This window comes from Ambystoma mexicanum, unplaced genomic scaffold (assembly GCF_040938575.1).
Source record: "Ambystoma mexicanum isolate Mex_15411 unplaced genomic scaffold, UKY_AmexF1_1 Mex_scaf64, whole genome shotgun sequence".
In the NCBI taxonomy this organism is placed as follows: domain Eukaryota; kingdom Metazoa; phylum Chordata; class Amphibia; order Caudata; family Ambystomatidae; genus Ambystoma; species Ambystoma mexicanum.
In genome coordinates this window covers 329,680-351,728 of record NW_027182482.1, presented here as the reverse complement: position 1 = coordinate 351,728, position 22,049 = coordinate 329,680, and the positions used below count along the sequence as shown (strand labels likewise).

Genomic DNA, 22,049 nt, shown 5'->3' with positions numbered 1-22,049 from the left:
CTGGGGGAAGGAGAGGAAGGGAAGAATACCTCTGAGGAGGTGCAGCTGGTAGTGTGACCTCTTGGCGACGTCAGAAATATGAGGAGAGAAGGAGAGTGTGGAGTCGAAGATGACCCCAAGGTTTTTTGCCTTGCAGGTAGGAGCAGGGAGGGGGCCAAGGGAGGCAGGCCAGAGAGCTACAGGGAAGGAGGGAGTGGGAGTACCGATGAGTAGAATCTCAGTCTTACTGGCATTAAGGCAGAGGTCATTGGCGGCACACCATTCTTGGATAGCAGACAGACAGTCAGAGATGAGGGAAGGAGAGGGGGAGGCTGAGGGCAGCCTGAAAATGAGCTGGGTGTCGTCCGCATAGCACTGGAAATTAGGGCAGAGAGCGGCAATGCGGTGGGCAAGGAGTGCCAGATACTGGTTGAACAGCCAGGGAGAGAGATTAGATCCCTGGGGGACACCACAGGTGGAGAAAAAGATGTCGGAGAGGAAGGACCCCAGTTGGACCTGGGAGGGTCAATTTGAAAGGAAAGAGGTCAGCCATGCCAGAGCCTGACCAGTGATACCCAGGTTTTCCAGGAGACGGTTGAGCAGGATGGCATGGTTGACAGTGTCAAAGGCAGAGGAGAGATCGAGCAGAATGGGAACACACAGAGTGTTGGAATCGAGGTTCAAGAGCAGGTCTTCACGGATGTTCAGAAGAGCAGTTTCCGTGCTTCTGGCAGCTCTGAAGCCAGATTGATGGTCATGAAGACTACCAACAGATTCAGCACGGAGGTTAAGCTGGGAGATGGCCAGTTTCTCCAGGAGCTTGCCCAGGAAGGGAGTGATGGAGATAGGGCGATAGTTAGCCGGGCAGGAGGGGTCGGAAGAGGGTTTCTTGAGAAGAGGGTGCACAAGGGAGTGCTTGAGGGGGGAAGGGAAGACTCCAGAGGCGAAGGAGTGGTTGCAAAAGTCAGCCAGGGCAGGAGCCAGGGAGTCGATGTGGTCCTTGATAGTTTTGGAGGAACAGGGGTGAACCTGTTTAGACGAGACTTTCATTGATCGGACTTGTCTGGAAACCTCGTCAGCAGAGAAGGGTGGAAAGGCAGAGAAAGAGGGAGGAGGGTTGACCGCAGAAGGGCCAGAGGAAGAACCGGGTAGGGAGGGAGGTCGGTGAAAGGAGGGGAGCGAGGACAGAGATTGCATCAGTGAATTAGTATTTCGAATAAAAATCAGAATGCACCCCTGATATACTCCTTTTGTAATCCTAAAGTCATTTGTCAATTCACCATCAGCCTCAATATCTAACTCTTGCATTAGAATTAAAAAGCAAAACCATCACAATAGCTAATATCTTGTGTGATCCCCAGTTTTATGAGTTTAGACCACAACAATTCCCTATTTACATTGTTTAACGCTGACCATGAAAGCGAAAAGTGCTTTCGCTCCGGCACCACAAACGTATTCTGCACAACGCAAATATATATATATTTAGAAATTGTGATTCAGTCCCTAACCCTCTCTAAAACCTCATTATGTTTATACCAGTAAATTGTTTGCTCTGCCCAATCAACAAGGTGGGAAAAAAACAGCTTTTGCTAAAGTCATCTATTTTTTCAATTAAATAAGCCTGCAGGAGGACAGGGATCATTTTGACCCATTTTTATACAAAGGAACAATTATGCTAGTTCTCCATTCAATTGGGATTGCGTGGCTGTCCAAAATACAACAGAAAATATGTTGGGCTGGGTCATCCCTTGATACAACACTGAAAAATCAAAACACCAAAGACACTGGGCCTCATTTGAAGTTTGGCGGTCTGGAATTAAGGGTGCCGATAGCAATGTGCCAAAACTACGAGTCTGCCGGCAGGGGCACGGTAATCCCAGCAGGCCTGACCTGCCAGGAGTTCAGGCCCCTACCAGCAGGCTTTCCACTGAGCACCGGCACTGTTACTAACGGTGCCGGTGCTTCAGTGTCCCCATTCCCGAAAAAGGATTTACCATTCTGCCGCCGGTCATGATATCCCGGTAGCAACTGGAAATAGGGCGATGGAAACGGTGATAAGGGGTTGGTGGTAGCCCACTGCCTACTGGGGGGATTTATCACCAACCTCATAATGAGGCCGTAAGAGTCTGCCAGTAGGGGCATGGAACTCCGGGCAGGCGTGACCTGCCGGGAGTTCATGCGCCTTCCTGCAGAGTTTCAACTGAAGCACCGGCACCGTTAGCAACGCTGCTGGTGCTTCAGTGTCCCTATTCCCATGGAGTGATTTACCATTCCGCCGCCGCTCATGATATCCCAGTGGCACCGGGATATTGCGCGGCAGAAACGTTGTTATGGGGTCGGCGGTAGCTCGCCCCCTACCGGCAGGTTTTAACACCAACCTTGTAATGAGTCCCACTAACTACAATTCTGCAGGAATTAGGAAAATGTGATAAACAACACGCAGATCCGCTCAACATCATACTGTGTACACAGCCACACTTCAGCCTCAGGTTGAACACACGCTGGAACCCCATCCCTGTGCTGTCTGACACCACATCACATCCTATAATCCATTATCCCCTTTATGGAGATTATTGAGTGGTTAATTCAGAGTTTACCATTCATGTAAAATGCCAGCGAACCATGCCTATTCCAGCAACCAGGACGAAGGCGGCTAGGACCAGGCGCACAATACGAATGACCCTTTTCCAGAAGCTCTCTGGCTCTCCTAAAACACAGACAATAAACATACATTAGTCAGTATGAAACATAAGCAGGTCAAAGGCAACAGATGATCCTTTGGGGAATGTCTACACACCAAGTGATAGAAATACAGAACTCTTACACATGAAATAACAAATCATTGAGACTGGAGCATACAACTTCTTTGGCTTGATTATTAAATATATAAATGTAAACACATATTCCATCAATTATGAACATAATCAATATTATGGTTAAACCAGATTACATTAGAAGCCTTTTGATGTGTATGACTAGTATACAAATTATGAACCGAACATCATATTAGAAATATAACACATGCACAATTATAAACAGATTCAAATCTCACACCTTATTTTATAAGTCTAAATGCATACAATTATCTGCTACATAATATTCCAAATCTACATCCATAAGAATTAGTGTTTGCTTGATGAATTCAATTCTGCAACTGTCTGTCAATTCTCATGAAGGGACAATGTAGGTTTCGGCAAACCCGCAATTACTTGAGCCTTCTTCAGGACCAGATGGCGAATTTAGTTATACCATCCAAGTTTAGGAAGTTGTTCATATAATGTCCCTGGTTATCGCCCTCCAAGTTCAAATTACCTATGAGTTCAGCCTGCAAAGCAGCAATATTTTGATTTAGCACACTCACTATGTGTCCTTGCTTTGCCCTGTCAGATAGGGAGCCAACTCGTATTCAGTACATTTTGAGGAACATGCCTGGGGTGTATTGACCAGGAGAAGCTACATCTGGAGCAAGCTGTATGTGTAAACTGTGTGCGAGACACAGTTCAGCATGCACTAATCATGGCAAGACCACACCTTTCTCACATTCGAAAAGCAGGTTGTCATTTCTTAGCTACTCAAGCTGGAAGGCACTGATGAGGTCCAATAAGGCCGAAACATGTCTGTGATTGTTCTCTTTGCATAAAGAAGGTACATGGTCTAGCAGTTTGGATTGGGATGCCCTCTACCAGGTGGTGCAAATACTGATTTGTACATAGTTATTTTATTATGAAATGGAAAAATAAACAAATAAACAATGGGAATAAGGGGACAAGATGTTACTTTCCAGTTGTGCTATTGTTGTAAAATAGAAAGCTAGATATCACCCAATGGGGCTAGAACTGCTCGTCAGATCACCCTGTATTGTCTGGGTCCCAGTGCAGGAAAGGCAGGGTCTTTCATGTTGGAGCAGGGTGTTTCCCTTCTCTAAGCACCCACTTTGCTCTGTGCTCTGGGGTACTTTGTACACATTTATTGAAATTGAAAAGTGCTTCTCCAATGGGCATATGGATAGCTCGAGCAGTCCGATTGTGAGGCACTTTACAAACCTGTATGAATTCATGATATAGTAGTTAATGCATTGAGATTGCTTGTGGAGTCTCCAGAAGCTGCGAACCGTAAGTGGTGACAAGACAACTTTGATGATGATGGTGGTTGGGGAGCATGAGATGGTTGACAGCATTCTAAGACTCTGACGTTCCTCCTGGGAGAGAAGGGGATCCAGAATCCAGTCTATATTATAATGCCCTAGATTTCTGGGTGTAGGACATTCTGGGGCTATGACGTTGCAGTGATGGGGAGCCAGGATGGCGAATGAGCGAAGGAAAAGGCACAAAAGGGTGGACAAAGGGAGATGTTTAGTTTGAGGAGAGCTCAGGAGCATAAGGTGCAAGGGAGAACCTTGGTATAGATCTGCTAGCCCAAGGATGCATTTAAACTCCAATAGAAAGAATTAAAGTAGGTAGCCATTTTGCATGGATTTTCTCCCCACATGAAGGCAGTGCAGAGAGGTGGCCGAGTCTCATGGGAGACTGTAGAGGGTATGAGTAGCAAAGTTCAAAACCTTGTTGGAAGCAGGAATGGGTGGAGCAGTAAACCAGCATGCTGAGGACCAAAGTGCTTAGATAGAATGAAAGTTGAAACAGGCATGGATTTTATGAATACACAAAAGGTGAACACCGGGCACACATTTAACTTTAGTGACTCGTGTGTAACATGCTGGTTACACACTCCACCCTTCAAAAGATCACCATCCTGGTGATAGGCTGAATTGTGAGATTTCACGTTGATATTAGAGTTTCTCACTTTTCTGCTAGTAAGACACCTCATGTGCCCAATGCTAACGGCCCAATAAGGGGATCTCCTTTTGCAATGATGAGTTTGTACAGGAATTGACAGACACAACCCAATTCCAGGCACTTGACTCTGTATCCCAGGGAACTCTTAGCAGGGTTTGGTGTCTGGATTCACCTCCGTGGTGGATCTACAAAGTGATGTAGGTAGATTTTATGGCCCCTTGGATAACTCTGGCACTTAGTACTCATCAGGTTTGTTGCACTTTTGTTAGGCTCTCCCAGGGCTACATGGCAGAACAGTATCTAGAACTGTTAAGGGCCCTTAAGGTAGAGTTGTCAGATGCATTGATCCATGTAGAATCTCCCATCTCTGCTTAACGTTCAGCTTAGCTGTGCTGAGTCCAGGTTGCTCTTCTTTGTGATGGACTTGAGGATATGACCACCCGTGTTGGTGGATGGTTTGTTTCTGTGCTGTTGCTACTTAGGGTGGCTCTCAGAGTCTCTTGTGATTTATGTTGTCTCAGAGTTGGAGGCCTTCCTGGATATGCTGCTTCGGCTTGGCCAGTTGGTGCTCTATGGACATATTTCCATTTTGGAAACAGATTATTTCAGAGTCGGGTCTTGTATTTTTTGGCCCGTCCTCTCCCTGGATTCAGTACCCCAGCATATCAAGTTACGGAGGCGGCCTCACTAGTGTTACGAGTGTCAGAGGTGCGGCTTGGCATGTCGATATACGTTGAAAGGTCCTTTGCTCTCCAGCTTCTCTGCCGATAACAGTGCAGTGAGCTGGAAGTGGAGATCAGAGAGTGGAGTTGATGAAATGCGAGTTCCTGATTGGAGAGCAGAGTTGACGACCACTGCATACATACCTCCTGATACTCTTGGTAGTGAGAGACGCGGAGTGGCCCTGAGCCCGGAGGCCGCAACACAGGGTGCTCAACCATAATCCTGTGACTTGCCTAACAAGTTGGAGGTTTTCTGTCAGCAGTGGTGTGGTGAGGATGTTGGGGCTATGTATGGGTGTGAGGGGTGTTCAGAAAATTAGTTGACTTAGTGGTGGGCTAGTCTCCAGGCACTAGTCACTAGTTTGCAACCTGACCATCCTTGCTTTGCATTGCCTATTAATATCAGGCCCCAGGGCAACCCAAATGACAGAGAGGAAAATAAATTGTTTTAATCTTGAAAGCGCGGAGCAGACACCATTAGATGAAGACATGGAAAGCAATGTATTCATTCATAAAGGGGACGAACAGGGGAAGATCACAGCATTCTTTCCCACGGCCAAGTGGAGAATATATAGCGAGGCTGTAAAGTTGGCCCATCATATGGCTGATTCATCTGCGGCGGGCTCTGCTACGGATTATGTAGAAGAGATTGAAATATCAGGCCCGGTTCTCCAGGATGTGGAAAGACGAGTGAGTACGTCTTTCAAAGACATATGTATTAGCCTGCAAGACGAGAGATCGGGCCTTTCCTCCCTGACTGCCAGGTTTAATGCCTCCAGAGAATGTTCAACTTCCCGGATAGGGAAGAGTCTGATGTAAATTATGCACTAGACGATCCTGACGTTCTCCTGACTACTAATGTGGCGAGGGAGGAGAATGGTTGCAATGGTACCTGCCTGGCTCCACCAGTTCATTGCATGGTGACAAGTAATAAAGAGATCCTAAGAAGTGGAGAGAATCCATTGGTGGCTCTAAATCTGGTTCCGGGATCTTTTATACGTTTGTCTGATACTGTAGTGCCGGAAGTAAGCGCAAACTCCACTATTCTCAAGGAGCTAAAAGATCATTTATTGAGAGGAGAGTATATGGGCACAAGCAACAAAGGTAGAACTTCTGAGCTAAACGTGGCTCATACGATCCAACACAGGGAGACGTCTGTGAATGCAGAGAACAGTGAGGCCAGCACACGGGTGTTGGTGCAGGAGGACGGAGAGGAGTTGGTGCCATAAGATCGAAGGGAGGGGAGACAATGAAAAAGTCTAAGAACTGCAAAGGCCTGAGGCAAAAGCAGACCTTTTTGAGAAATATTTTTGATGCATCTGCTAAAAGAGATTCCATCAAATTGCAGACTAGGAAAGATAGAGTGGCAAATCAGAACGTAATGGTAATTGATGACACCCAGAAGACGTCGGCATAAGGCACAGGTGGAGGGATTGAGGCTAAAGGCAGGAGACACAATTTGAACTGCATCTCTACCCAGTGAATGTAGTAGCTGGGGGAAAAAAAAAACTGATAATAAATAAGAAGAACGGGGAAAAGGAGGGGTCTGGTGATATCAGAAAACTCTGTAGGGTGGAATACTGGTAGGGTCGCAAATATGCTTTCTACTAATTGTGCCTGCACCTGTAAGGCTTCGGATGTGGGTAACAATAAGAGCACTGATGCTATGATACTGCCTAGAGCAGGAACTGGTAGTCCGGCTACACTGAGGAATGTGAAAGATCAATGGTGGGAGAGGCAACAGGGTAAACGTGGGACACCTAAACATGGAAGAAACGCATATACCCCAGAATCGTCTTCTTCACCACTGATTCCTGAATCAGTATTAGAAGAGGAGAGGGATATGCCCTTGAATAGAGGCAGAGTACTGCAGCTTGTCTCTACCATCACAGAGCTGAGAGCTGTGGATACTTCAGACATTAAGTCTGTCCATCTATTTGAGAAAAGGATGGTGGGGAAGTGCGCAGTCCATCTGTACGCTAAGCTACTGAGAAACTGGTTTATGCCAATCAGGGGGAATTGCTAGTAAGATGGTACGAATGTTCTTATGCACGGAAGAATGGTTTGATGGAGGATATTGTGGATAAACGGTAGGGTGGGGAAAATAATAAAAAGAACATAAAATGCTTAGTGACTCAAGATGGACGGAGGCAGGTCCACCCTCATAAGGTCCCAGCAAACTGGGCCTGGCTGGCTTCCACACTCACCATGTCCAAAGGGGGTAGACCTGGATTCCAAAACTCCAGAGTGCAAAGTTGTAAGTGCTAACTCTCGGGGGCATGGCTGCTTTCGGAAAGCGGGTGTGAGGGCAGTCTTTCTAAGGTACGATATTGTGTTTGTTCAGGAAACATTGTTAACTACTACCCCTTATAATGGCTGGGTTTAGCATTATAATAAAAAAGCAAAGAAACACAGGAAAGGGCGCCCATTTGGAGGGATACTGGCGGCTATTAAAATTAAGCAGGGATGGCTTTCAATTGTATTGCCACAACATAAGAAGCAGTTCTAATCACCTTCTTTACTGAAGTAGTACATGGGAAAGACCAGGCGATACTTACTATTAATATCTATTTCACTGCGGTGAGGGTGGGAATAGATTCTGTGCTAAATGACATAGAGAATGTTTTAATAATATGCTTTCACTCAGTTTTGGATGATGTAGGTCCAATCGTTTTAGGAGGGGACCTTAATTGTATTTGTCTTAATCTCGCATCTTCCTTTGATGAATTGGGGAGCGGAGGGGGGCTCGATGTGCCACTGGAATTGAATCACAGTGTATTAATAGTAAGCATGGGCTCACATGGGCAAGCTTCCTGGCGAGATGGGGCTTTTGTCAACTGAAAGCATTGTCTCTCTCCGGTTCACCCCCAGTACCCACGTGGCATGACCACGCCTCACATTCGACTCCAGACTACATCTATCTAGCAAATATCAAACCTGTAACTATTAAATAATTTGAGGTTTAACTGACGGGGGCAGTGACAATGACATGTTCGAGGGCTCCTTAACTATTTTTGCGAAGGGGGGGCGGGGAGGGGTAATAGAGGAAACCTGATAATAAATGCCTCTAAGTATAGGGTACTACAACTTAGCAAAAATATAGTGAAGGTCAACAATTCTACAGAGAAATGGTAAATGGTGGCGTAATTTGAGTGAACATGAGAAGGCGTGCTGCACTGCTCCTGAGGAGTTTAGTCAAACTTTGACACTGTTGGAGAAATATAGTTCCTCAGTTAGATGTTGGGAGCAACAGGTCTTTGCCAATAATAAAACGCATTTTGATTGGGCGATTACCCAACAGAAACGGGTCACGTGGTCAGATATTAGGAAACTGAGGAAGGTGAAGGTGATGGAATGGAAGGTGAAGAAGCAAGCTATTCAGTCTCACAGCCAGAAATACAAGCAATGGGTAAACGATTTTAAGCTGCAGATTTGTATAAAGTAGAACCACGACTTGTTTGGGCATCTAATAAAAAAGGATGCCAGATGGATATGGTGGCATCTGAATCAGAAGAACTAGATGCAAATGGAATGTCAGGCCTCCTGTGCTTCAGGAGTGTGGGTAGAGCATTTCACTATGAAATATAAGGGGGAGGTTGGAAGTTCTATCTTAATAACATAGGTGGTCAGTTTGTCTGAGATTCCCTGGACATGTGACTTTGGCAGGTATGACATTGAGATGATAATTGACAGACTGAATGATTCGAGAGCAGCCTGTGGTCCGGATGGTATGACCAATAGCCTTCTAAACAATAGAAAGGAACTATGGGCAGACATACTTTATAGATTGTTCAATCAGATCATTGAAACAGGCAACGCCCAGATTCGTGGCACTTGTCTATCCTGGTTCCAATTCTTTTTAAAGGACACAGATAGACCCCTACCAGTGGCTAGCCCATCTCTTTATTAGATGTGTCTTCTAAAATTCTTGCAACCTAGCTGTTAAAGGATTTAACAAGGCGGGCTGAATCAACAAATCGGTTCAACCCTTTACAAACTGGGTTCAGGAAAGGTATCGGGACCACACTCAGCGGTATGACGCTTGCCTCATGTATGGCACAGGGCGGTGGATGCACGGGGAGAACCCTGTACGTAGCGAGACTGGATCTTTCCTCTGAATTTGATCATGTGGATGTGGGTTGGATGGGAAAGAAACTGAGGTTGTTCTACTCCAACAATGGGCCCAGGGATGATATTGCATCTGCCAGAAGTCGCCAGAGCAGGCAGTAAGCCATTGGTCTGTCGTGGAGTACAGTATTGCAGATGTCAATGCATAGGTCATGGGATTGCTGTTATTGCAGACAGTGAATTTAGCACTGTAGATATATATGTTATATTAATTTCTGAGAATCAAACTGGTCATGTCTCCTTGTCACTCTCCTGGTAGGCCACAGCTCCCAACCCAATGAGACTGGCATTGCCATGCTGGATGCATGAATTTGCATAGTATGTGACAGGTGCTTGACTGAGGCTTTTGATCAGTTTGGTTAAATCTTTGTTTGAAGGGGCAAAGTCCATGTCCTCCAAAAAACAGCCAGACCTCATCTGATTGCAGGAGTTCTCATACCCTTCTTTACGGTTCAGTAGTCTTTGGACAAGGTGGTGGGTGGCCAGCTGATATTTCTAAGGGCTGATATGAATGTCCAGTAATAGTAGAAAAAGCACAGAATGCATCAGAGTTCATGTAGTGAAACTTTGCCCACTGCAGAGTGCTTTTATAATAGCGGGATGTACAGAATGCCATCTGTAGATGCAAGGATACATGTACTTGACTCTGCTCCTGAAGAACTGGCATTTCTCAACTAATGTTTTCAGGAGCCTTTGTTCATGTTCTTTCAAAGATTGGATGAAAATGATGTTGTTATTCAAGTTCACTAACACCTCCTACAGGCTCATGTCACCTGGCGCTCTCTACCCTCAGCGATGTTTGTGCTGGTCTTCTGGGACACTCAGGTTTATGTCAATGAACTGAGGGTCTGTAGAGTAAAGCGATTCATTGAGCCACTTGTTCTGTAACTGAGAGTTAATGAGTAGCACTTTCTAACCTGCTTCAGGATATCTCCTGCAGGCATGTGTGGGTCCTCATCTCCTCCATTCCACAGCAATGATAACAATTGGATGGTATTTTTTTGGGCACAGAGACGGCGGCATATATGTTGGTAAGTGACCGCAGATCTAGCAGTATTAAGCAGCCACTTTCAATGAAAGGGCTTTATTGGGTTGGGGGTAAGTCTTGCCCATTGAAGAAGGCTGCAGTCAAGGCAGAGGACAGGACAGCGAGAGGCATGGAGGTAAGTGGTAAAAGGTTGTTACTTACTAGGGTCAAACAAGTGAGATTTGACTAAGGCCAGAAGTTTTAGTATGTACCCATGTGTTCTTAAGTGTGATCTTAATTTGGGTTCATGAGTTTAATTATTAAACGTATAATTATTTATCATGTTAATTTCACTAAAATATATTATGCAATCTCATTCATAAATATAGCCACATATTACAGAAATGTTCTCCCATACTGACTTGCAACTAATCACAAAAGAGAAACACGCATCCACGCTGTTACAACCACTGCCCCTTCCTCTTCATCCCTATTGTGTCCCCCCAACTAAACTGCTGTGCCCCTGCCTAATCCTCCAATCCTTTCACCCCACCACCCAAACCTCTTCTATCTTATCCACAGACCAAGGTCTGGCAACACCCTTGCGGCTTCACAATACACACCTCGCAGACAAGGTCAGGCGTTGCTAGACCACTTAGGTGGTGACAAGCGCATGTTGTCAACCACTATTTGTGATCTGTTAAAGCAGCATTCCGACATGCCATCCGGGGGATCCAGTATTGGGACACTTGACGTTTAATAGAGCATTTCATCTGAGTTCATCTAGTAAGTAGCAGCACAATAGTAATTGATGCAGGGTTATTGTGTACTTACTATTATGCTGTGCTGAAGAAAAAAGGTGTAAAGTTAGCTTTGCAATTTCTGTGGGGTGACCGGGTATGTTTATGGCTACACAGTAATGGATTCACTCCATAGTCCATATTTGCATCCCAGCATGACATTACCAGGGAATAATGTAAGGCATATGTATAATCTGGCATCCAACATGCATATGTTATAGGAGAGTATGTGTTGTTGGATCCCTAGGTGCCTACTCCTACTCTATGCTATAGGAGAGTATATGTTGCTATATTGGTAAGGCCAGTTTTGTGCTATGTTGGCTATATTATGCAAAACTGGTACTGCAAAATTGGCTCAATTACCAATATCAGGATCACTCTTTAGTGATGTCTGTGAACAAGAGTGTATACTAATATTACTTAATATACTTAAAGAGGGTGGCACCTGCCATGAACTCGGGTTCACAAAATTGAAACATTATAGTGAGGGACATCTATAAGAGGGTGGCTATACTGTGTATCTGACACCCAGTGGAGTCATAGAGACCGCCCTAATTATGTTAAACACTGCCAGATTTTATTAACAATCAGAAGTTCACACTGTGACTTTCATCAGTTGAATCTTGAATCATATCTTCAATAACACATCTCAACAAGAGCAAGGTTTCTAACGGGTTTCCCCTTAAGTGGGATCCCAGTGGATTCAGTGATACACTGGTTATAACTGGGATCATTCTAACCCTCCCCAACAACAGCATCATTATTTAGTGGCGCAGGTAAACACAGCATAGACATGAACAACAGCCTGAAATAAGATCTCTCAAAGTAACTCACTCTCTGAAGGGGACTGGTTCTCTGCGCTACTCATTGCAGAGAACTCACTGGCTCACCTCCCTCTGTGGCACTGGGGATCTAGGGCGGCATTCACCCAGGGACAGAGGGTTGGTGCCTAGGGAGAACTCAGGGGCCTCAGATAAAGGTGGCGGTGGCTATCCAGGCGGATCACCATACAGGCCCTGGTCCTCTGCTGGGCACCAGGGAAAGAAGAGGAGGGCAAAGGAGCAAGAGTGAAGAGCCAGGAAGGATGGGGATCAGGCTGGACCCTTCCAGGATGGGCCAGACACAATGGTTTCATGAAATGCTCTTACCTGGTAGTGGGTCAAGTTGAACGGAGTTGCAGGGGGTTGAGCTAGGGAAAGAGGGGCAGCCCATCATACCTGTGTCTTCCATATAAGGAAGACGCCTCATGTTGACTTTTGAAGATACAAACATTACAGGGCGCAGAGACTCCAAATTTAAGAACCCAATGCCATCAGGAAGTACAAACATATGGGAGAGCTTTGTTTTGAAGGCAGACATGAGGGCCAAGAAGTGAATATAAAAGGGGCTCTTTTCAAAAGCACAGGGTGTGATTGCAGGAAGAAAAAGCTTCTCGGCCTGAAGCCAAAAGATGCATTATGGTGTGGCTATTCCCAGGAAACCGCCTGCAGTGAGATATTAAGGAAAGGTACTGCACAAACCGGGGTTTGTAGCCAATGTTCCAGTGCTCGGGGGGGGATGTCTTACTTCTTGCATATTTAAACCAGAGACCCTTTTAAGTATAAATAGCCACAGATATAAAGTCTCCTGAAAGTGATTTATGCTGTTCGTTATGACCAAGCAATTTATGGTGTTTCATTAATCCAGCCCCACAGCAGTCGAATGTCCAGCAAAGTCCACTCCACACTTACATTGGGGCTTGACAGCTGTTGCTACAACATTAGCAGCCTTCATATTTCCACACAATTGAATGTATTGTTTCTAGAAATGTCAAAGTATTTGTTTTTGATACTTTGACACATTGTGGAATTAAAATGAGCTCATGAGCAAGACATGCATTTTAAAATTAGCTCCCTGCCCTGGCACAGAGAGAAAAGTGTGTCCCGTCAAAGCAAATCCTTATATATTTCCATTGAAGGAAGAACGTCGAAGCTGCAAAAAATAATCCTAAACCTTCTTTCATCTCAGGAAGAAATGTGTGGTTTATTTACAGTTTCATAGTCAGAGTCAAATATTCGGTCAATCTGTGTGTGTTTCATGTCCAACAGCAGCACGGCTTCAGAACAGTTTATATTGTGCTAAAGGGGAACTAATAGAGAAAATATGGGCGACAACTTCACCTCCACCGCTCCTCCTTCCTATAAACTGAAGCTCCTCCACAGATGCATTTATGCACGCAAGTACTTCAACCAATGAAAGATCTCCTATAGGAGACTGTGTGTTGTTGGATCACCTGGTTCCTCATACTCTATGCTATAGGATAGTACATGTTGTTGGATCCCTAGGTGCCTCCTGCTACTCTATGCTATAGGATAGTACATGTTGTTGGTTCCTAGGTGCCTCCTACTCTATGCTATAGGAGAATATGTGTTGTTGGATCCCTAGGTGCCTCCTACTACTCTATGCTATAGGAGAGTACGTGTTGTTGATCCCTAGGTGCCTCCTTCTACTCTATGCTATAGGAGAATACGTGTGGTTGGTTCCTAGGTTCCTCCCCTAGTCTATGCTATAGGAGAATACATGTTGTTGGTCCCTAGGTGCCTCCTACTCTATGCTATAGGAGAATATGTGTTGTTGGATCCCTAGGTGCCTCCTACTACTCTATGCTATAGGAGAGTACGTGTTGTTGATCCCTAGGTGCCTCCTTCTACTCTATGCTATAGGAGAATACGTGTGGTTGGTTCCTAGGTTCCTCCCCCTAGTCTATGCTATAGGAGAATACATGTTGTTGGTCCCTAGGTGCCTCCTCTCACTCTACGCTATAGGGGAATATGTGTTGCTGGTTCCTAGGTGCGTCCTACGCTATGCTATAGGAGAATATATGTTGTTCAATCCCTAGGTGGCTCCTCCTACTTGTTGCCATAAAGGAATATGTGTTGTTGGATCCCTAGGAGCCTCATAATTGATGCTACAATACAATTCTGTTATTTTATCCCTAGGTGCCTCCTCCTACTCTATGCTATAGGAGAATATGTGTTGTTTGATCCCTAGTTGCCTCCTCCTACTTTATGCTAGAGGTGAATATGTGTTGTTTGCTTCCTAGGTGCCTCCTCCTACTCTATTCTACAGGAGAATACTTGTTGCTGGATCCCTAGTTGATTCTTTGTACTTTATGCTGTAGGGGAATATGTGTTGTTGGATCACTAGGTGCCTCACATGCTATGCTATATGAGAATATGTAATGCTGGATCCCTAGGTGCCTCCTCCTACTCTACACTGTTGGAGAATACGTGTTCTTGTTTCCCTAGGTGCCTATTCCTACTCTATGCTATAGAAGAATACATGTTGTCCGATCCCTAGTTGCCTCCTCCTACTTTATGCTAGAGGTGAATACGTGTTCTTGTTTCCCTAGGTGCCTATTCCTACTCTATTCTACAGGAGAATACTTGTTGTTGGATCCCTAGTTGATTCTTTGTACTTTATGCTGTAGGAGAATACGTGTTCTTGTTTCCCTAGGTGCCTCCTCCTACTCTATGCTAGAGGAGAATACTTGTTGTTGGATCCCTAGTTGATTCTTTGTACTTTATGCTGTAGGGGAATATGTGTTGTTGGATCACTAGGTGCCTCACATGCTATGCTATATGAGAATATGTAATGCTGGATCCCTCGGTGCCTCCTCCTACTCTATTCTGTAGGAGAATATGTGTTCTTGTTTCCCTAGGTGCCTATTCCTACTCTATTCTATAGGAGAATATGTGTTCTTGTTTCCCTAGGTGCCTATTCCTACTCTATTCTATAGGAGAATATGTGTTTTTGGATCCCTAGGTGCCTCCTCCTACTCTATGCTATAGGAGAGTATGTGTTCTTGTTTCCCTAGGTGCCTATTCCTACTCTATGCTATAGGAGAATATGTGTTTTTGGATCCCTAGGTGCCTCCTGCTCTGCTGACAAGGTACTAAACAGCAGCGCCAAATGTCTCTACTCAGCTGTGGCTTTCAGCCATTTATCCACCTGACTGCGCCTTTCTCTTAAGTGCCGGAACCTCTTACTTGTGATCTTCCCAGAATTACTTGCCACTTATGTCGGTTCTAGTGGCCCTGTGAAGCAGGCCTTCATTTGGCACGTGTGATATCATTGGCCAGCCTCATTGTAATTGCACCATTTTTAACGATGCGTTTCTGGGCAGAAAATAGACCTTCCTCCTATCAAACATGCAGTCCCGCTGCTCTAGCTGCGCCCCATGACCTCTGCCTCCTTACCTGGGCAGGTGACATCAGTGGAGTGACTCTGTTCCTCACTGACGTGGTTCTTCACGGTGCAGGTCACGTTCCTGAGGACAGACTCGTAGCTCATCTCTACTTCCCTGGAAGGGAGCCATGAGGGTGCCCCATTCACACTCCAGGAATAGGATGGGTCGGTGCCGCTCTCCATGAGGCAGGACAGCTGAACAGTGGCGTTCAGAAGGCATGTGTAATTCACCTCAGGTGTGGACACAGGGTCTGAAATGAAAATGTTATAAAGTTTGGTCCTGAGACATTTTGACACAGGATTAATAGTCAAACCTCTATCAGGTGCAGGGCTGAAAGGTCCACGTGTGGCATCTCATAACATTGTGACCATTAAGATACTAAGGGTAGAGCTCAGCACCCTCTTCTGTTTCCACCTATTTATATTGTTTTACTTTTAATGTCCCCTCTCGTTCCCTTCATGACTATTTTCTTGTTCTTTATTTTCTCTTGTTATATCCTAGTCCTACGATTCTCTATTTCATTCTTAATTTCTGATTGGCTGAAACGTTCCTCTTACCTGCTTATCAAATGTAATCTTTCTTCCCCCTGCCTCGGGTGCAAGCATATCAAATGCCACCCCTAGACTTATGTTAATGGTCATCAGCCGACTTGGAATGACCCAGTAGAGGGTTGGAATTACCTATCTGAGGGCCAGAGGTAGTTGCAGCCCACTTGGATCTTCCAGGCACCCCAGCTTTCACACAGCTGTCTGCATGCCTGGCTACTTCTTCCAGCCTTGATGACTTTGAATTGAAAGAACGCTGGCAGGAAATTACAAGACAGGTATGAAGGGCATACGAGAAACCAGGTTCTAGGTTTTATCAAGCATTTCCCTCCAATGTCACTGGGTCCCACCACCACCATCCATGTTATTTTAAGAAGAACGTACAAAGCATGACTAACGCCACAAGTGCCTTCTTGCACTTCAGATCCCTGTCCAGTACCTTGTGCCGCTGCGGTTGACATCCCAGAAGCCACTGCTGGAAAGGGCAGGTCTTCATATGTTTTTGGAAGACCTGATTCCGTTCTACAACTTAGAGCATCAAGAGTAGTTGGCTTCAAATGGTGGGGGCATGGCAGGGGAAGGTTTGCCCACTTGCTCTACATCAATCGAACTGCAGTACTTCCAGCTGCAAGGCTGCAGGTGGGAATATGCATCTGTAAGGCAAGTACTTTGTGACCTGTTTATTACTAAAGGTAAATGCAAATTATAATAGCAGTCCACGGCCACTGCTCCATTCTACTCTACTCCTCTCTCTTCCTAACATCACGTGCCTTCATACCTTCCTCCTCCACTCTCTCTACCCTGTCTATGGAGCTTCTCATATGTGTAACCTTTATTTATTTATTTATCACACACTCCTTCACCAATGGGTGCATCATGGCGCTGCTGGGAGGTAGGAAGGGAAGGAAAGAGAAAAAGAGGGGATCGAAATACAAGGTGAGCTAAAACAAAAAGGTCTACAATGTGCAGTGAAACAGCAGGTGATCCTGTGTGGCACGCACGGTCACCGGAAGGGAGTTCCACAGCCTGGAGGCCGCAACAGAGAAGAACCGGCCACCTGATCTAGAGTGGTGAAAGCGGGGAACCTGAACAAGATGAAGAGATGCAGAGCATAGACAACGAGAGGGGACATAAGGGGGAATTGGACCTGCAAGTACTCAGGACCCGAGCCATAAAAGTCCCGGTGCACCATGCAGAGTGCTTGGATCTCCACCCGTTTCCCCACAGGAAGCCACTGCAGTGAGGCCAAAATAGGAGCGACAAAGGCCCGAAAAGGGGCCCCGGTCGGCAGCCTGTAAGAGGTGTTCTGCGGGATCTGCAAACAATGAAACAGATAGAGAGGCTGGGCTTGATATAGGGCATTATTTATTTAATTTATGTATATACTTATATTGCGCCGGAGCCCGCAGGCAACAAGGTGCAGAAAGAAACCGACTTAAGAAACCAGGATGGTGGCGGTCTAACAACCTTATTGGAACAGGACGCTTTTCAGTTGCTTTCTGAGCAATAATGGGTTACTTTGCATTGTGCCATATATAAGGGTGATTCTCTCTGCATCTTTTTCATAATCTCCACTCAATGCTAAAATAAGCTGTGTATCATCAGCGTAATTACTGAATTGAGCTCCCAAATTATCTAGGAGGTCATATAAAGGCCTACAGAAGATGTTAAATAAAATTCAGGGGATGAACACGCGCGGGGGCCCCACACTCTAATGATTCCAATCCAGAGTAAGCCTTTTCCCAGACGATTCTTGGCTGCCTGCCACTCAGGAATTAACTGATCCAATGCACTACATCTTCAGAGCAGGTCCCTAGGTTTTTTAACCTTTGGAGTAGCTTTCCATGATCCACAAGATTGAAGGCTGCTGATAGATCGAACAATATCAGCAGCCCGGATTGACTTGCATCTATGAATATAAGCATTTCAGTCTGTGGATCCAGCAAAGCACACTCTGCACCATGGAATGATCTGAAGCCTGATTGCTTTGGATGTAGTAAATCGTCATGTTCCAAAAGCTGCTGTAATTGCATAGTGACCGCTTTATCAATAATGTTCAGCAGAAAAGGCACATTCGTTATCGGTCTATAGTTAGTATGAAGTGTGTGATCCAATCCTGCATTTTTAATCAATGGAGTTGCCATCACCCTTTATTTCAGTATATCGGGTACTTCTTTACTCAGGAATATGGCATTAACACACAAACCAAGAATGGAGTAAAGGGCTCTCTATTGTCCAGTCTGATTTTAGAAGGGAGATTTTCCCCAAAACATGTGGTAGGTCCCGTTTTCTTCAAAATGTTCTCTATAATTTCATTGGACACTGGTTTAAATGAAAAAGCCCCATTAGCCTGCAGGACCATTTCATCCCTCCGCTGAGCACCACCACTATAATGTGGGTGTTCCATATTCTTCCTGATGTTATCATGCGCTGTTTTGATCTTCACAGTCTGTTGTTTGGGGAATAAATTGATTTAATTGGGCCCTGGGTTTCTCTAAATCTCTAAAAAATGTCAAAGAGCTTTTTTGAATCATTGTTAGAATTTCAATCTGGTTGTCGTAAAAGTTCTTTTTAGCAAGTATAATTTCATTACGGTATAGTTTATCAAGTGACTTCCAGATGGTTTTATTCTCTTGTGTCCGTTCTTTTTCCCACACTCTCTCTGCCCTTCTTTTTTCTTGTTGACGAGCAGCAAGGGCTGGGGTGAACCATTTCTGCTTATTGGTCTTTTCCCTGATAGTTTTAGATTTAAGTGGAGCGACCCGATCCAGCAGATTAGTAAAGGTTTCCTCATATTCTGCTGCCAACAATCTTGCCTCAATCTTAGACCCAACCTCATCATTTTACTATTTACTTGCAGAGATTTGCAAACTTTAAGTTTATAGCCTCTAAGTATAACCTAAAATGTATTGTTGGGTGTCCTGACCCACGTTTAAGCTATCATGCCACAACATTTGGTGCTGTGGGCTCAGAAAATTCAAGATGGCGGAAAACCCACATGTGCGCAGAAATCCAGGAAAGCTGCGCAGTTTGTGCTCACACCGAAATGGTTGCCTCACTTGCCACCCACCAGTGCGAGAATGAAAGGCCGGGTTGCCATGAGGGAAATGGGTTGCCAAAGGAAAAACAGTAGCGCCGGTTAGCTTCAAAGCGCTTTAAAACCACCATTGGACTACCCGCACAGTAGTCTGAAACCATTGGGAATGGCAATGCTGATTGCCAAATGCAACCTAGAATTGTGGGGAATTCAGTTCTTAAATCCCAAAAATGGGTGCAGTACCAGTACTCACCACTATCCAAAAGCCGGCGTTTTAAAACCACTCTGTGTTTTTCTGAAGGCAAGTCAAAATGCCTATTTTCAAACATTACAATATGTGAAAAATATTTACTGAACACCAGCAGACATTTGGCAGAATGGAGTTTTGTGTGCCTACAAAATCTGGGAAATGAAGATCATAAGACAAGGTTTATAACAAGACTGGCTGAGCTGTGGATTGCAGCAGTTTAAGTTGCACTGGATTTAAAGACACTAAAATCGAAAATGTTTAGATTAAATGAGTGACCTATGTTTGGTGTCACATGCCTTTGTAACTGTTGAAATGTCATAGTTTTGCACTTAGAATCAGCATTCTAGCTGCATGTGTAAAATTGCAAGTTAAGTTAAAAAGCAACAAAAAACCTGCCAGTTAGCTGAAGGTCTGGCTTAAGGAACTTGATTTTGCTTGGCAGCTACCCCATCAGGAGTGAAACTTGAGTCACCACTGTGTTCCCAGGCCAACCTTCCTTTTGCTGCCCACACTAAGGATATGCCATCTATCTGATAATTGAATTACCTGTGCTCTGCAGGAGAGTGAACAAAGCCCTCTTCACTCAGGCAAAGGTTTTTATTACCGCAGTCGTAAAATGTAGCTTCCTCTTGGCAGGAGCTGGGAGGGGCACTGCCTGTGAGAGCAAGCTGGCTTGGCTGAACTGGAAAAACCAGTATTCTACCTTGTGCTGAGAGAAAACCACACCCCTTTGTAGCCAGAATATTGTTTAGAAAAAGATTAATAACTCATGGTGCGGACATGTGAAAATTTTATAAATGATACCATAATTCTTGTGATTTTTCTGCCCACAGTTTAAGAGGTTTTTAGAACCGGTGGTATGTACAGGGGGGTGTCAGCGGAAAAGTGGATATTACTCTAAATGTGTGCATGTTAAAAATCTGAAACTTCATCAATTAATGTCCATACCCCCTGCGCACATGTATGTAAAGTTGGGTCCATGTCAGAAATTGAAAAATCAGTTAAAAAGTCAATTATGTACCATCTCTGAATGCAAGCTCCTAGAAAAAGCAGATTTGGACAGAGACATGGCTAAATTCAGCCACACCATGTATATGTAATTTCAAACAACTGTGTAACTCTGAAGTATGTATTTTGATCATATATAGATTTGGGTGCACAGATGATAAGGGAGGTTGTTTCAAGAGATCATAAATGGATGACATCACCCTGACACAACTTAGTTCGCCAATCAAGGGGACGAATGAAAGCTTGACCAATGACAAGTGAGAGGGGCAAGTCTAGTGATGCAACACACACACCCACTCTCAAAAACACATAAAAGCAGAGAATCAGGACAGATAGAGACCTTCAATTCCATTTGCTGCAACGCACTCTGCTGGACCATACAAACTTCAAATTCATCAACCTACAGAAAGCCAAACTAGAGACTTCAATCTATCCAGAGCAGAGAGACCCAGAGAACCGGTGCCTAGCAGAGACCAGACCAGAGAGAAAGCAGTGCTGTATCCAGAGAGACCCAGACCAGACCGCTGTGAGCAGTTCCAGAGGCCAGGCGCTGTGAGCAGAACCCGGGAAGACCTGACCAGACTGAAGTCCGTGACCAAGTCGCCTTCCTGTTCAAAATCTCTTGTGAGTACTTAGCAAAACTCAGAACACATCTCTTAGTTAAAATCATATAATTCAATCCATTTTTAATCTAAGTAGAACTGCAGCTTAGCAATTGTGTGATCCTGCCATCATTTTTAAAGCTGAAAAAGTGTGCGTTTTAAAATCGCAAAACCAAAAACGACCTCTATTAAATCGCTCATATCTCCGCGACCGTTTGGGCTAGAGACTTGCAGTAACTTTCCTCTGATAGCTTAGAATCGTGGCTTTCCTAACAACCTAGAACCGCATTCCTATCCCCTGTAGTTTTACCGCAATCGCGGAACACGCATCCGCGAATTTTACCGCGATTTGCAATTTCTTCACGTGTAAAAAGACAGCAGTTTTGCTTTTCCATTTGCCAGAAATTCGTTTAACCTGCTAACTATCCCTGCATCATTGCTAGTGTGAGCCTTTACCAATATTAACTAGATACCACTCACCCTGAACCTCTGAAAGGGAATCAAAAGCGTTTCCAGCATATTTCTCATTCATTGCCAGCACATATCAAAGCAATTTGGGCCTGTGATTTCAAAACTCCTATCTGTTTTCTGTTGTCTAAGCTTGCTGGATTGAACTGATTACATTGATTGCATTTCTGAGAACTGTGTGCTTTCCTCCCATTTCCTTGCATTGCATAAAGAGGGGGGGAGTGAATAGCCAGAGAAAAGTGATTACATTGTTTGGTTGAAATCATATTGAGTATTTTCTGTACTGCATTCATTGAATATTGCATCCACCTGAGCTTACATAAAGCATCCTCTACCACATTATACTTTTGTTCCTATTTACCAGTGTGCTACCTTATCCATTTCATGTAAACTCCTTAGTGATTATAGAAGTGTGCTAGTGCCAGATTCTCCGTTGTTGATCTTTACCATATCAGATTAAGTGTGATATTCAATTATTAATTTATTATAAAGTGTGATATATATATATATTTTAATTTATCA

General features: G+C 44.6%; 1 protein-coding gene across 1 annotated transcript in view; it reads right to left on the bottom strand.

The window, feature by feature from the left end:
• LOC138562543 (uncharacterized) overlaps nucleotides 1–22,049 on the bottom strand; it is a 1,073,810-nt gene that overhangs the window by 870,132 nt on the left and 181,629 nt on the right. The window contains exon 2 of the mRNA XM_069642783.1: nucleotides 15,628–15,867. Coding sequence (XP_069498884.1) covers nucleotides 15,628–15,867 — 240 coding nt within the window. The remainder of the gene's footprint in view (nucleotides 1–15,627; nucleotides 15,868–22,049) is intronic.